At 37.7% G+C, this 17,387-nt stretch overlaps 1 protein-coding gene across 1 annotated transcript in view; it reads right to left on the bottom strand.

Annotated features, from left to right (window-relative positions):
- Window positions 1-791: 791 nt before the first annotated feature.
- The window catches only part of CDC37L1 (cell division cycle 37 like 1, HSP90 cochaperone), a 26,341-nt gene continuing 9,745 nt past the window's right edge, over window positions 792-17,387 (bottom strand). Inside the window, exons 4-7 of the mRNA XM_059411982.1 lie at window positions 11,680-11,795; window positions 11,192-11,314; window positions 6,805-6,969; window positions 792-2,426 (exon numbers count right to left, since the gene is read on the bottom strand). Coding sequence (XP_059267965.1) covers window positions 2,325-2,426; window positions 6,805-6,969; window positions 11,192-11,314; window positions 11,680-11,795 — 506 coding nt within the window. The 3' untranslated portion in view covers window positions 792-2,324. The remainder of the gene's footprint in view (window positions 2,427-6,804; window positions 6,970-11,191; window positions 11,315-11,679; window positions 11,796-17,387) is intronic.

The raw sequence follows: 17,387 nt of genomic DNA, 5'->3' as shown, positions 1-17,387 counted from the left end.
TGGGTTAAAGCCTCTGGCTTTGGCTCGGGTCATGATCCCAGGGCCCTGGGATCAAGCCCTGGATTGGGCTCTCTGCTCAGCAGGGAGGCTGCTTCCTCCTCTCTCTCTCTCTGCCTGCCTCTCTGCCTACTTGTGATCTCTATCAAATGTCTATCAAATCTTTAAAAAAAAAAACAACAACAACAGAAAAGAGGATATTTTTCTAAAAGGGATAGTTTAGTACCAAAGAAAAATAAACACAAATAAAAAGGATGTCAATTTACTGTTCTCAGTGCTAAAGTACTGCTAAATACATCAGAGTCTCTAAGTGCAAATCACGGCATTAGTCCGGAACTCCCAGAGTCAGTGCAATTGCGCGTACATACACAACACAGAATGCTTCCCTTTTAAAGTAAAAAAACATTAACGACTTCTTAAACAGCTCTTCAGTAATTCCTGTTTCAGAGAACACAACCAAAAAACCCTTCAGGAGTAATTTACTCAGTTTGTTGGTGGTTTCTTTCCCCCCCGTACTTGGTCATACCTCTAACCTAGAGAAGGCAAAAGAGATTCAAAACAATTTGGCTGCTTCCAGGAAGATCCTGGGGAAAGGGGAAGTTGAGGAATGGAAAGTCATGTCTCCAGTAACATTTCTGTGAAATCGGGGATTTCGTTCCTTTGTCCAATCTCTATTTGACAGGAAGGGAAAAACGAGAGCTTACTCCAGAACAGGAAAACAAAACAAAAACAAGCCTTCTATAACTGGGTCATTAGTTAAAAAAAAAAAGTACAGGCTGATGAATACTACCATATAAATTAGTCAAACATTTTATTATAGAGTATATATTTTTATCAAAAGCACAAAAAGTTTTATTCTGAAAACCAGGAAGATTGTGATGTTACAGAAGTATGATTCAGTAATTCCAGTCCATTCCTATGGGTATCACGTGCCGTATCACCTCAGTGAACACAAGGTGCAAATGAGGCCACGGTCACGGGTCTGATCACCGTATGGGTCCCTTAGCATTATTTGGTTTCTCATTGAGACACGAACTCCCAATCCCAGTGAGCTGTCTTCCAAATGTGTGCTGCTACTCTCAATGGGACTGAGTCAAAGACTATACTCAGTACATACGAAAGCCCATGTTCCCCTAAGTCAGAAGATGAACCCTCAGTAATAAGGATAATAGCATAATTAGCACAGTCGTCTAACTCCAAATGAAACCTCAAACACCCTGGCACATCTGAAATGAATTCTATGGGAAGTAGTAAAGCTCAGAAGCATTCTATGGTAACTGACCTAATGACAGAAATGACAAATGTAGTAAAAGCCATCATTACTGACAACGATCACCAGATTCTTAGAAGTAAGGAGTTGGCAGCTTGAGGCAGTTGGGTCAAGATTTCTCCTGCCTTTTAAAAAAGTCCTTGGGCTACATCAGAATGAAACAACCACGATTTTAAAAATCAGATTATGCTCCTATTTGTTCTTCCAGGCCATTAGTATTCTTTTTAAAACTTGTTCCCTGAGAGATCCCAGACTATGTCAAGTAAAGAAATTAAGAGTGAGCTCGAACTTGGGTCTTACTAAAAAAAATCTGTATTAGGTTTATCACTTTTTATATTACTATAACCCTTAATATTAAAAAGTCAACAGAGTAAAATTAACTTCTAAGTAATACAGTTTTGAGAATACACAGGGGATAAAGTCAGTATCCATATAAAAATGATATTATAGTCAAGGATTTAACTGAAGGTGTCGAAAATACAAATGTAGTATTATTTTAAAGGGAAAAGACTTCGTTTTAATTTTTACCACCCAGCTTATTTAGTAAAGTAGATTATCAACTACTGATTTATTGCTTTTACTATGATGCAACACCAGACCTGACAGCGAAATTTGCAGTAGGATACAAGTACATTTTTATCTTTAATCATTTTTGTAGAGTAGGACATGTACATATCCACATAAAAAGAGACTGTAGCAGATGCCTCCTAGAATCAACCAGTTCTTGTAAACATTGCATTTGTGCAGATTTTCATACTTTGATTCCAAAACTGAGAACAATAAGATTAAAGGCAAATTTAGTAGCCAAAAAAAAAAAAAGAGTCCAGTTTGACTTCCTGCAACATACGGGACCACTCCTCTCTTCCCAAACAAACAAACAAACAAAAAACCTAGCAGCACATAAAAAAATTTTACAAAACGTTTCAGTACTCTTATTTCCCCTCCCATCAAAACCGAACAAAAATAAAGTGCAGCACCCATGAAAGTGTCAAGAAAATAGCCAAGTTCTTCCTTTCTTGTAACAAAATAGCACTTGGCCTCAGCAGTCTTAACCAAATCATACAGTGTCCATCATTTTGGATTCATCATCTTCTTTATGTACCACTGAGTTTAAACTGCAGAGAGCTGTATTGACAGAATACTGAAGATAATCTGGATTCTGGAAAGAAAAAAACAAGAATATAAGGAAGAAACAATGGATACTAGTTTTATGCCACAGTACACAATTACATACTCAGTTTCCCACAGTCTCTGTCTCAGCAGTATGGCAAAAGTAAAGTAGGAGTAAAGAATATGGACCCCGAAAACAAACTTGAGTTGAAACCCAAGTACAAAGAAAACAGACTGGACCACTTGATCAAAGAGGGTGTGACAAAAACAGAAAGATATATGTAAGAAATGAAACTGGGATAAACACCTTTTCTTCCTTTTAACAAAGCTCGCAATTTAAATTATTTAATCACATAGGGGTACATCTTCCACATAATTGTATGTACAAAGCAACTGACAATTTAAAAGATAAGTATGGCTTTAAGGTGGCAATGCATTTTGAAAATTACTATCTAACCACAGTAAATATTAAAAAATGCAAAATACTTGAAAAGGGAAAAAATGCACCTACCAAATAAAAATTACAGCTACCTTCAGAGTCTATTTTGGTTTTTCAAAGGTTAAAAACAAACTCAAGTGAGAAATCAATCTTTTGAGAGGTACTTAGATCCATATTTTAAAACTTGAGAATAAAAGAACATTTTAATTTGGATTTTCTTTATTTTTTAAACTCATAAATATCTGTATTTCTAAAGCTAGGAATAAAACTATTATTTACTAAAGCACCATGACCAGGGACATAAGCCCTTAAGACCCAGGACCTTCAATTTTATCTATTCAGTTGTTCCGAATATCTGTTAGCTACTCAGTTTTACCACCATTATCACCTGGTTTCATTTGTTTATTGTATTTAATGAACACCAATGAGGAAAAGAGTCCAAACGGGATAGATGTTTTAAACTTTCCCATCCCAAAGGGAGGCATGGTTTTCAAAAGATTCTCTTTTAATCAAGTACAATATGTTGTAATTCCATTATTTGTAAAAGTCCAGAAGCTAATGAGAAGCCAGATTATTTCCCATCAAGTGGTGATGAAGGCAGTGGTCCCAATAACTGAGGTCCAGAATACTACAGCAATGCGGGACTTCAGCTCTTACTTTTTTTTTTTTTTTTAAAGATTCTATTTATTTATTTAAAAGAGAGAGAGATCACAAGCAGGCAGAGAGGCAGGGAGAGCAGGCTCCCTGCTGAGTAGAGAACGTGATGCAGGGTTTGATCCCAGGACCCTGAGATCATGACTTGAGCCGAAGGCAGAGGCCTAACCCACTGAGCCACCCAGGGCCCCCTGGACCTCAGTTCTAACCCTACCTCTACCACCAATGTAATGCAGTCCCTACAGAGAAAACTACTCAAGATTATTTTCTTTAAAGATTTTTTTTTTTTTTTTTAATTTATTAGAGAGAGAGAGAGAGATCACAAGTAGGCAGAGCAGCAGGCGGGGGGTGCGGAGGGGGGGGGAAGCAGGCTCCCTGCTGAGGAGAGAACATGATGTAGGGCTCAATCCCAGGACACTGAGACCATGACCTGAGTCGAAGGCAGTGGCTTAACCCACTGAGCCACCCAGGCGCGCCAAGATTTTTTTTTTTAATGACAGAGACAAAGAGAGCAGGAACACAGGCTGGGGGGCGCGGAGGGAGAGGGAGAAGCAGGCTTCCGGCTGAGCAGGAAGGGACTGGATCCCAGGACTCCAGGGTCATGACCCACTTAACAAATGAGCCACCTAGGTGCCCCTCCTCATCACAATTTAATAAAATTGAAAGCTCATCTATAGGATAAGCCTAAGGTAACTGTTACAACACCTCTGTCCAAGAGGCCTTGGTTTGGTTCTCTCAAACTAAGAAAGATGGTATTTGCTTAAGATTGTTGTCAACTGAAAAAAAAAAAAAAAAAAAAAAAGCTTAAGTGTTATGCCAATTTAAGTTTTATAAAAAATTACTAAGCTCTCATTACATTATCCCATTCTCCAAAGAAACAGGGCTAAGACCTTTTCTGACAATGAAAGCAAAAAGCAATCAACATGCCTAACCTAGTCTACACTTAGATGCCACTAATTACCCCCATCGTTTCATCTAGCAGCATTCTCAACCCATTTCTCACCCCGGCCCCTAGTTCTCTGGAGGAGCGCATGATTGTGTCTCCTGCCCCGTGCCCAGCACGTGCTCCGGCAGCGATCTTCGCGCCGGTGAGCGAGCGGTCAAGGAGGACAGACACCCAGGCCTGGGGGTCAGCCTCGTCATTCAGGCGAACTGCTCACCTCCCTGAGCTGCAGTTTATTCACCCATAAAAATGAATGAAAATGAATCAGAGGGCTTTTGAGAAGATGAAATGAAACAACCTGTCAAAGTGTTTTATAATCAATAAAGTGATACAATAAAAATGGGATATAATTATGGTAAAGCTTTTCTCCCAAAGCCTCCCATCACCCAGTCTAGGCCGTCTGTTCATCTAGCGGAAATTTTATCCAGCCTGCTCTCCCTCAGGAGGGCTAGACCGGGATGCTCAACGTCTCCAACCACGAGGGATTAGCCCAAATGAATCAAGTCTGAACAATCCTGAAAATACCCGCCACTTTAAAGCTTCAAAACTGTATAGCCCCAACCCCATTTCGCCAAGGGAAGCCATGCAGCAGTCTCGGCAGCTATCTGCTATGTGCAGTAAGAACTTACTTCTCTCAAACCAGAAGCAATTTGTTGATAATACAGGCTGCTTGGGATATTTTAACGGGTATCTTTTCCCTCTTCTGTTTAGAACCAGTAACATCTGTCAAAGTCTCTTTTTTCCTTTGTATTCCTTCCGTGATATCTTAATTATAGGTTTATATATTGAACTTGATACTGTCCCACAGTCATAAAATTCCCTTGGAAAGACTAGTTATATATGGGTTATTTCTCAAAGAATGGAAAAGAAAATCATTATTATACTTAAAGAGCATTAAGAGATACTCCGTAGGATAAATGGAGGGGGAATACCACTAATATATATAAATGAGGGGAAGTGTTACTAATTATGTAAAAATCAAGACCTTGATTATTTCTATCCTTGAGAATTAGGATTTTTGGCTGAGTTGAATCAATTTCTTTTCTGAGTTATCAATTGCTTTTCTTAATTGTCGCTTTGGCCTATGACTTATGTAATGCAAATGATGAAATTATAGAGACATAAGCTGTAGATATTGAAAATCTCAATCCTACCATTTTATGAGTTTAAAACTACAGGGTTCTCTTCACATTGTCTCCTGACTGAGTCTGCCCTTTTCACTGTGTAGGCAACAGACTGAACTGGCTAAAGCTAGTCTCAGAATCTTGGTGTCTGGAAATGAGGGATGACTGGGCTCAATTAAAACACTACTAAAATCAACATGGGCAGCAACTTTCTAGTGGTAATTTAAATCTTCTGACAAAACCCCTGTCATGCTAGAAACACAGCTTTATCTAGATCTCGCAGCAGAGGCTCAAATGGTTGGTGGACATTACTAGCAAGAGCAGGTTAGCAGAAGGTGCATTAATGTATTAAAAATGTTACCTCTGGCAGGCAACACCAACATTTCATAATGTAATACTAAATAAACTCATGGAACAAATTACCTTGGTTCCCACTTGGATATATGCTCTGAAGCTAATTCATCCTAAGAAAAATTTTTTTTCCCTCCAATTTTTTGGATTCCAAAATTGGATTTTCAAAAAAAGTCCAATAAAATTTTTTATTTAAGACTGAGAGCCTGTGCAAGTGTACAGTGGGTTAGGGGGTGGGACAGAGAGAGAGAGAAAAAAACTTCAGCAGACTCCACACTGATGTCCAGCTCCAACCCATGACCCCAAGATTATGACCCAAGCCAAAACCAAGAGTTGGGCACTCATCTGACTGCCTCACCCAGGCGCCCCCAACCCAGAAAATACTTAACAGTATAGTTTGCTAAGAAAGAGATGTTCCCCAGGAGCCATCTTAAAAAGTTCATGATTGAGATGATCAAGAGGTAACACCTGCCTTTGAGAGTGCTTAGGTACAACTTATCTCTTCTATATTATGTGAATGGAATCTGGTGCCAAGAGATGCCAAGAGACTTAGTGCCAAAACACGGCATGAAATGAGAGTTTTCTTCTGAGGCAAGAATATTTAGAATGATCCCATATACATCCCATGTAAGAACAAAGAGTAGTATAAAGGAACAAAAATTATATGAACACATTTACGAACAAATAATAGGGGCGCCTGGGTGGCCCAGTTGGGTAAGCATCTGCCTTGGGCTCAGGTTGTGATCCCAGAGTCCTGGGATTGAGTCCCACATCAGGCTCCTTGATTGGTGGGGAGCCTGCTTCTCCCTCTGCCTGCTGCACCCCTGCTTGTACATGTTGCTAGTTTTCTCTCTGACAGATAAATAAATAAATCTTTACAAACAAAACAAAACAAGTATTTACTTTTCCAACTTACCTGTGGTAAGGATTCTAACAAACCTATAGATCCCACATTAGAATGGGGCACATGATTCTGAACTGTCATAGGTTGAAAACTTGGTGATCGAGAATAAAGTCGGACTCTTGACTTGAAAGCTTCAAGTTCATTTTTGAATGCTTCAAAATAACCTTCTTCCTCTGCCTGGAAAACACATAAGACAAAGACTCTGTTTTTCAAGAGTTCCAGACCGCACAGTAAATTCTAACAAACGTATCACATCTGAAATGGAGGAAGTAAGGAGAAGATGAGTAGTTTACATGTCCGTAGACAGCACCAAGATCCCCGTCAGATTTGTGCATACTCCCTGTTTTAGAGGAAAATTATTGGTTTGCTCCACTTCCCTCTGCTCCAGTAAGATAAAACAAATATATAAACACACACACAAATACATATGTATACACACAAATACAACAAAAGTAGGAATTCTCTGAATTTCTCTTGATTCTTAACAGGATCCAAAACAGTTCTCATTTAACCTCTCACATTGTCAAGCAACAACCACAGGATACTCTCCATCGAATAATGATAGGGCACTATTAGCAGTTTCTATAAATCTCCAGCTCTATCCTCCCTATCTGTAAAACCACGAAAACCAAATAAAATAAACATTTGATTCCATTCTGTAAGTACCTTGGTGTTTTAGTGAAGCAAATACCTTTTCAGCATTACGGAGAGAAAAAGGTATAACGAGTGTTGTGTTGCAGCAGAGGACCTCCCTCCAGTGATGTAGAACACAATCAAGATTCTTGATGTAAAACACCTAACTGGCAGTAGCCTCCACTTAGTTTCCTCTGCAGATAAGGAATGACACAACACTTATTCTACACTAATAGGACTTCAGGCTTTAAGTTCAGGTGACGGAAGAGATTTTTGTCAAAATCTCATTCCATAGTATCACTGGGCCCATTTGTGTGGAATGCTATTTTTCCTTTAATGTAGTTTAGATTATGTAATCAATTAAAACCTGTGAGTTGGTTATTAACATCAGTATCTATACAAATCACACAGACAATATTCTGTGCTGCATTCTACCTTTTATGAATTTAGCAAGTTTCCTTAACTATATTATAACATTTCACTTTAATCAATATATGGTACTCATATAGACATACAGGATATTAGCCTTCAAATCCAGAAGTAATCCTTCTCAAATGGTTATGCAACAAACTATGAGAGGAGCCAAGGGGCACGGCTGCCAGCTTTATTGCAGGCTGAAGGCCTGGGGATTTACATCTAGAGAGACCTGACTAATTTTTGCTTTAAGTGACCTATTTTCTATGCTAATTTCCTAACTTATAAAATAGAAATAATAACCCTCATAAAATCATATGAGGATTTAATGACTTAATCCATGTAAAATGCCTAGAATAGTACCTGGCACAAAGTAATAAGTACCATGAAAGTTAGTCATTCCTTAATTTTAAAAAAATTGTTAAGAACACAATGCTAAGATTAAAGACTTCTCAGTTCTATTTTGACAAAGTAAATTTCAAAGCCTAGACATAGGTTGGCTATGTTCCATTATCCTATTAATATGCACTAGTTCGAACATATCCAATCATATAAGGTGAAGAACTAAGTATGGTTTTTATTACGCCTGTGTGTCAAGTGAACATTTAAAATAGTCATTAGAAGCCTAACTAAAATACCAAGTCAATCATTTACTCATTAAAACTTACTGTTTTGGGAAAGTTTCGTATTTAGGCTGCACTTTAGAAGCATTTACAACATCTAAGGTAGAACTACTATTTATTTGACACAGAGAGACAGAGATTACAAGTAGGCAGAGAGGTAGGCAGAGAGAGAGAGGGAAGTAGGCTCGTGGCTGATCAGAGAGCCCGATGTGAGGCTTGATCCCAGGACCCTGAGATCATGACCTGAACCGAAGGCGGAGGCTTTAACCCACTGAGCCACCCAGGTGCCCCCATTTTTTAAAATTTAAAATACATTTAACTTCATACATTTTTTCCTCTTTATAAAATAGAGTGTCACATGTAATTATACCACCCAAGAATAATCAAAGTTAAACTTTTGGTAAATTTCCTTCTAACGTCTAATTGTGTATGCCAAAATGTATTATATGCAAAAAAATGTAAAATACATATGTACTTTACTAGGCAAAACCGCACTATGTACCCATAACAAATTAGGAAATGGATTATTACTAGCGTCTTACAAATCAATTCCCAAGAGCATTTCTTCTCCCTTCTCTAAGGTTACTTTCTTCTTAAAAAGTCACTCTTTTGCCTCTTTGGTTTTACTGCTTACTTATGTACCCTTCGACTATATATTATTTAGTTCTGCTTGTTTTGCAACTTCATAAAGAATATAGAATTTTTTTTAAAGATTTTATTTATTTGACAGAGAGAGAGAGATATCACAAGCAGGCAGAGAGGCAGGCAGAGAGAGGGGGAAGCAGGCTCCCAGCGAAGCAGAGAGCCCAATGCGGGGCTTGATCCCAGGACCCACTTAACCCACTAAGCTACCCAGGTGCTCCAAGAATACAGAATATTTTTTAAAAGATACTAGATAAATCATTCTGTGACTTGTTTTTTCCCCCACACTCTGTTTTTTCATCCACAGTAATGCTGGTTAATATTTACCCATATGAATATCCCATTCATCCCACTGTCAACAGACACTTGGGTTGCTCCCAGCCTTTTTGCAACTATGAATAATTCTACTATGAACATTATGGTATGTGGTGCACGTGTATAAGAGCTTCTCAGGGCGCCTGGGTGGCTCAGTGGGTTAAGCCGCTGCCTTCGGCTCGGGTCATGATCTCAGGGTCCTGGGATCAAGTCCCGCATCGGGCTCTCTGCTCGGCAGGAAGCCTGCTTCCTCCTCTCTCTCTGCCTGCCTCTCTGCCTACTTGTGATCTCTCTCTGTCAAATAAATAAATAAAATCTTTAAAAAAAAAAAAAAAAAAAGAGCTTCTCAAAGGCAGCAGTTCTTTTCAAACTTGATGGTCTCAGGACTCCCTTCACACTGTTGAAAATTACTGAGGAAACTAAAGAGCTCCTGATTATGTGGGCCATTATTTGTCAATGTTTACAGTTTTAGAAATTAAAACCCAGGAATTTGAAAAATATTATCTAACAACAAACTCGTTACATGTTAACATTTGTAACATTTTTATTAAAAAAAAACTCTATTTCTGAAACAAAAATATTTAGTGACAAGTCTGGCTGAACAGAAAACAGCTGGGTTCACACATCTGCTTTCTGTAACAAGTAACATCTTCCTGTTATTATGAAAACAGTTTTGACTCAAGAGTTCCTGAAACCAGGTCTTGAAGACTGTTGGGTGTCCCTGGACCACATGCTGAGAAATCAATTCTCTAGTACATATACGTAGGAGAATTTCTGGGTGCAAACACTTGTTCAGCTTCACTAGGAAATTTCCCAAAGTGGTTGTACCAATTTATATCCCTATAAGCAGTGAATATGAAATCTTACTGCTCTACTTCTTGTATAACTCTTTAATTAATACTAATTTAGTGAGTGTGAAATGGTATTTAATCCAGACGTGTCTATTTTTCTTTAATATGGCCAACATCATCCTATTTATATATCATTTCTTTCGACTTTCAGCAAAGTATTTTCTCAGATCATTAAAAATTTTTCTTACGGGTATCTGAGTGGCTCAGTGGGTTAAGCATCTGCCTTCGACTCAGGTCATGATCTCAGGGTCCTGGGATTGAGCCCCGAATCCATTGGGTTCTCTGCTCAGCAGGGAGCCTGCTTCCCTCTCTCTCTGCCTGGCTCTCTGCCTACTTGTGATATCTCTCTGTCAAATAAATAAATAAATAAAAGCTTTAAAAAAATTTTTTTTTCTTAAATATAATTTTAATGGTTGTCCTAATATTCTTTGTACCACATGTAGTTTTTAACCATTCTTCTGGTTGTTGAAATTTTAGGTTGTTTCCTATTATTTCATTATAAAAGTCATTTCTCATTAAACTGTGAGTTCTATACATGGAGGATACACTATTTGTTCCATTCAATACTGTATCCTCAGCATCTTGAAAACATTCCTTGCATTAGCGGACAGTCAAGACTTGTTAGCTGAATAAATGATGCAACACTAATTTTCCTGAACACATTCATTTAAACAAGCCTCAATTTCATGTGCATGCTACAGTACAGCCTCTTACAGAGCTCCCTTAACTCTAAATTAGCATGAAATCAGCAATATAATTTTTCCCACTATAGTATCTATGGAGAGTTCAGTCTGTGGCATTCTGGTTAGATGGCTGTCTTTGATGTGTATGGACCAAAGAGATCTCAGCTAAGGCTTAAGCTTCCCATTTAAAAATATTAAATAGTAAAAAAAAAAATAAAAAAATTAAATAGTTACTTACTTTGGCTTTCTGGAAAAATAAACGAAAACACCCTCTTGGATCCACATTACAGTTTTTGGCCATTTCCATAATAAACTGCATTACAACAGCCTGATGTGCTATTTGTTCCATTAGAGCCCCTTTCTGAAAACAGAGAGATGAAAATTATGAGAAATACCTCTCACAATGTATTTAATATTGTGATTACTATTTAGATTTTAAAACGTGATTTTCCAACAGGTTAAAAAAGAAAAGGGTTTATAGTATGTGGGAACAAGAGAAATGAAGTGGCAAAGAAAGTACACTGGAGAAAAGTTTCCATATGCTAACTAAAACAACTGAAATTATTCCCACAGGAAACTCAAGTAGATCTAAAAACAAAAAAATTATTATTACCATTTAATAACCTTTCTGCTTTCATTTAAAATAACATAAAAGACAAAACAAAAAACCAAAAGAGCAAATCAGAATTCCACTAAGGTTCCAGAAACGCAAGACTCACACAATACCTGTTCAGCTTCTAGATGAAAACACCATAAAATAAGATATTTAGCAGTCTCTTCACATACAAGATATGGATGGTCAGATAAAAATCTCTGACTATCATCCCATCGACTCAACATACCTAAAAGAAAAAAAAAAAAAAAAGAATGAAACCACAATTGTCAAATACTCAAAAACTGGTATTTGAAATGATTCTCTTTAAAGACAATTTGTATCACCACAGCAATTTGTTAATGATAAAAGAGCAAATAAAAGCGATAAAACTCCTTTATATATTTTTAAAGATTTTATTTATTTATTTGAGAGAAAGAGAGCACGCACACGTGCGCACTCACACAGGAGCAGGGTGAGAGGCAGAGGTAGAAGCAGACTCCCTGCTGAGCAGGGAGCCCCAGGCAGGGCTCCAGGATTATGACCTGAGCCAAAGGCAGATGCTTAACCAACTGAGCCACCCAGGGGTGGTGATAAAACTCTTTTAAAGCAATACCCAATATATTGGAAAGAGCTTCCTGAGTTCACAAATTAAGTTTTATTCCAGATAATTAGTCAGGTTAAAGTAGGGTGACAGGTTTAAAGCCAAAACCCCTCCCTCTGGGAAATGCCTGATGTTCCAGGCAAACTGAGATGACTAGTCATCCTAAGCTAAACTGAGTACAGATTATTTAAAGAAACTCAGTATTATTTATCCACAGAATACAAATTTTTCTACTAGAAAGATGGTAAAGAAAGCAAAACCTCAAGAAACTGTATTTAGTAAACACTTACTAAAATAGAAAAACTGTATTATCTCTAACTTACTTAAAATGTCTAAGAAAGGGGCATCTGGGTGGCTCAGTGGGTTAAGCCACTGCCTTCGGCTCAGGTCATGATTTCAGGGTCCTGGGATTGAGCCCCATATCAGGCTCTCTGCTCAGCGGGGAGCCTGCTTCCCCCTCTCTCTCTGCCTGCCTCTCTGCTTACCTGTGATCTCTCTCTGTCAAATAAATAAATAAAATCTTTAAAAAAATAAAAGCAAATAAAATGTCTAAGGCGATATGGTCAGACACTGACAGCATGGAAAACCAATCCAGCAGGTATTATAATAGTAAATATACTTTAACCATTTCAGTCATGTTAATCATTTAGTCATATTTATAACATATAGAAAACGAAATCAGTTACGTATACTTAAAAGCAGATACCATTTTGCTTCAAAATATCAAGCTAATCCAAATATTACTTAACGTGTATCTTCATCTTTATCCAAATTAGTAAGAAATTTGGTGGAAAGTTCAATGACATCATGGAATCAGCAAAGTGTTCAGCTTTAAATTTTGTTCAGTAAGCCTTACACTTGAGCCAATTAAACTATGTTAGCTTTAGATTCTTAAGACTAATCCAGGGGCTCTAGGGTGGTTCAGTTGGTTAAGTGTCTGCCTCCAGCACAAGTCATGAGCCTGAGATCCTGGGATCAAGCCCTGCATCAGGCTCCCTGCTTAGTGAGGAGTCTGCTTCTCCCTCTCTCTCTGCCCCTGTGCTCTCTCTCTCTCTCAAATAGAGAAATAAAATATTAAAAAAAAAAAAAAAAAAAAAGACTCATCCAAAGAAGTCTGTATGTCACTGAATCATTACGGAGATTTCACAAGGTGGTCTCAACAGTTTGGCTTTCCTCTAGACACAAACTGAACTCCTATATATTAAAGTTCCACATTAGAACACAAGAACAAAACTGAGAACAAATGTCTTACTGAGAAATCCACATTTAGCGCAACACATGGGAATCAACTGAAAGTGAATGATTTCCTCATTCAAAAAAACAAGGGAGTAATCATTTTAGCATTTTCACATAAAGAGTTTTACAAGTTTTATAAAGTATTTCTCCAACACTTTAGATACAGCGATTAAGGCACTTCAAATACTGAGAAACAATGATTTTGAAAGTTACTTAAAACTACTTCTCAAGGTATACTTAAAGAGTCTAATAACTTCTGGGGCTAAGATCTAAAGAAGGCATATCTTTCCTTCTTATACCTGAAGCCATAAAATAAATCCTATGAAGCAGTTTTGCATTAGCTTTTGTTATACTCCTGAAGATGCAGTATTTTCAATTCTATTCACCATCCAACAGAGAGAACACTGCTTCTCTTTACTTCTCCATCATCACTTACTGAGGCACCAAAATCCTATCCATTTTGGTTTCTTTTAGAGGAAGGATAGTATGAAATGGTTAGTGACACTTACAGGGATCATGAGGAAGGGCATCATTAAATGTTACAAATTTTAAGCTATCCATCTGATACCCAAGACAAAATTAATACTTGAGGCTGACCACAGCTTTTCTTTATCTGAGAAATACCTGTCATCACTTGATTTCAAAAATGCAAATCGATAATTATGAAACTGAGGTTAGATTACAGGTAGTCCACACACTCCTTTGTGAAAAGAGTGTGGAATCTTATGAACAAAACACTTAAATATAATGAATGGTTTTAGTGGAACAGAACATAGCTGAAATTACTAATGTTATTTTGAAATTTGCAAACAAACTTATAAACAAATAGAAGGTAGCACAATCTAGCATGGTGACTAAGCAAGTCAACTCTGGAAATCAACGGCTTAGGTCTGAAAACTGGCCTTTCCACTTACCATAGAGATAGGCATCACTATGCCTCCCTCTCCTCTTCTATAAAATAAGGCAAAAAATAGTATCTCACTCGGGGTTTCTGTGAGAATTAAATGAGTTAATACATATAAGGCACTTGGGTCAGTGGCTGATGCAGAGTAAACATTAGGTAGTATCAACACAAAAGGGAACAATTCATTCTTTCATTAAATAGCAAATACTTTGATTAAGATTAATCTAGCCATTCCAACTAGCCAACCAATCTCTGAATGCTTGAAAAATTATGTGCTTTCACCTATGTATTTTCCTCAACATCTAAATCCCAATCCATCCATGGACTCTCAGTACTCCACCCAATTCCTGAAATGGTTCTCTAATACACATTGTTACTGATTTCCCTTTCTTCTTTGTGTTGTAATTACGGAGTAATAGATTTGAATCTTTTAAATTATACTAATCACTTTAATGTCTGTATCTGCAAAAAATCTCCCCAAAAGGTTATAAATTTTTCTTTTAAGATTTTATTTATTTATTTGACACAGAAAAAGAGATCACAAGTAGGCAGAGAGCCAGGCAGAGGGAGAGGGAGAAACAGACTCCCCGATGAGCAGAGAGCCCGAAGAAGGGCTTGATCCCAGGACCCTGAGATCATGACCTGGGCCAAAGGCAGAGGCTTATTAACCCACTGAGCCACCCAGGCGCCCCAGGTTGTAAATTTCTTAATGAAAGATAAATGACCTCATTTTCTGTATTTCCTAAGGTCTAGGGCTCCTATATTTTCAATTACTACCACCAGCCAACTATTTCTACACAGACTTGCACAAAAATTCATCTATTTGAAACTAAGCCCATTTTTCTCTCCCTGCCATCTATGGTGCTTCCTAGGCTCCATGTCACCCACTCAAAAATTCTAGAAATTCCTCTAAACATTTCCATGCCTCCCACATCAAACTGATCACCAAGTCCCGTGGTTATACTATCATATACTGTTAATAAAGTAAATCACATTAGTAAATTTTCCAATGTTAAGCCATCCTTGAATTCTTAGGATAAACCCCTTTAAAATATTTTCTTCCTATTATAAAAATGATGTATATTCATTGTGGAGAATTTGAAAAAATTCAGAAAAATCATCTGCAATCATATAAGAGAAAATTAATGTTAACACTCGAATTGTACTTATTTCTGGGCTTATTTTTTAATGACTTAAAAACAAGAATCCTATCATACATATGAATTTTCTATTCATGTCACTCCACATTGTACTCAGGAGTACTTACTTTATAGTAAATGTTTTTCAAAAACAGTACATTAATGTGTTTTTGAAAAGCAGTATGTATGTGCTTACACTGAGGAGACAAAATATCCACCTTCCATACAAATGAGAAAGATCCATCATAATATTTATGTAAACATTTACAGCTTTTTTTTTTTTTTAAAGATTTTATTTACTTATTTGTCAGAGAGAGAGAGAGAGAGCACAAGCTGGCAGAATGGCAGGCAGAGGCAGAGAGAGAAGCAGACTCCCTGTTGGACAAGGAGCCCATTGGGGGACTGATCCCAGGACTCTGGGATCATGACCCGAGTGGAAGGCAGCAGCCTAACCGACTGAGCCAGGCATCCCACATTTACAGCTTTTGATAAAATTTCCAGTGACAGCACTCTACAGACTCAAAAATGTAAAATCATAGCTAACTTTGGCTGGAAGTGAACAGATGATGTACCATGAAAAACTATGCTAGATCATGAAAAACCTACTCACATGATCACTAAGTAAGTGATGTCAAAGATGTATATGACATTGAATAAAACTTAAGAAATTTAAAAAAAAATTTAAAACTTAAAGAAATTTAAAAGAAAACAGACTTTGTTGCTAAATTGGTATATTACGTTTATAAAACATGAATTAAATAAAGTAATAAATACAAATATAAGGGGAAAAATCAAGACATCACTGCTTCAAAATACTCCATGGTATGGTCATACCATTTATCATCAAGTGGTAAAGTCCACCTAATTGTAAGAGCATAAGTAACATAAGACAGTCAACAAATACCATAATGGAAATGTTCAGTACACTTGAAACCACAGAGAAGTACCGGCATTGAGCCCCGGGAGCCCTTTACAGCACCCCATGTAACAGGCCCTGGTCTTCCAAGAGTCTGGAACGCAGTCTAAGTTTGGAAAGCCTCCAGATGAAAGTTTTAATTACAGTTGCTATTCCAAATGTGTTTAATTCGGAGTATATTATTGTAGTCATAATTCTGACAAATGCTTTTTCCCCTTTACCATGAGCAGCTTATAATACCAGAAACATTTGCTTCCGCCCATCAAGAACAGCACTGAACTTCCACTATCTCACCTAAGGTCTATCACTTCTGTGCCACAATTTAGTCCACAAAGACTTTTATCATCTCATCATCCCATGTGATTACTAGCCCATTTCATACTGATGAACTTGGTGAGCAGGAAGTAGCAGGAATCCAGGTTTCCTGGTAAGATACACTCATGCCAGAAAGTGGGGGAAAATATACACATGAAAATTTGGGAGCCTACTACTGTAGTGAAATTTCTGGGGATGCAAGAAGCTGTGGCAAGTAGGATATCTCCTCCAAAGTAAAAAGCCACTGTACATTTCCATTAAGAAATAGGCACGACGTGAATCTTGGAGTTTGGTTGGCTTTGAAGACAGTAGGCTCTGGTTAGTATTACCAGATGAAGACTCTGGAAGGCCCCAACACGCAATGGCAAAACCACTGTTTCTTAGTCACCTGTGGATGTCAAGTCAGCCTTTTCCTCAGCCATCTCCCTGCTTGCAAAATATAAGTTCAGGGGTCATGGTGCCAGACTTGAGATTATGCAGAGATTCAATGGCATGGGATCTCCCCATTAAGAGATTCCAGTGTAGCCTTTGAATACCTAATGTGCCAGTAGCAGAAACCAGTGCTGAAAACTAAATATGGCACTAAGTGCTGGATGGACCAGTCAGCCATCAAGTAACAGACTGATTATCTTGGTCCCATGTCACCCCGTAGAAAGCAGTGGTTCCTCACCTGAACAAACCCATTCTAGGTCTGGTATTGCCCTCCCTGCTTGCCATGCTTCTACAAG

The sequence above is a fragment of the Mustela nigripes genome, chromosome 9 (assembly GCF_022355385.1).
Source record: "Mustela nigripes isolate SB6536 chromosome 9, MUSNIG.SB6536, whole genome shotgun sequence".
Classification (NCBI taxonomy): domain Eukaryota; kingdom Metazoa; phylum Chordata; class Mammalia; order Carnivora; family Mustelidae; genus Mustela; species Mustela nigripes.
This window is presented reverse-complemented; position numbering and strand designations above follow the sequence as displayed.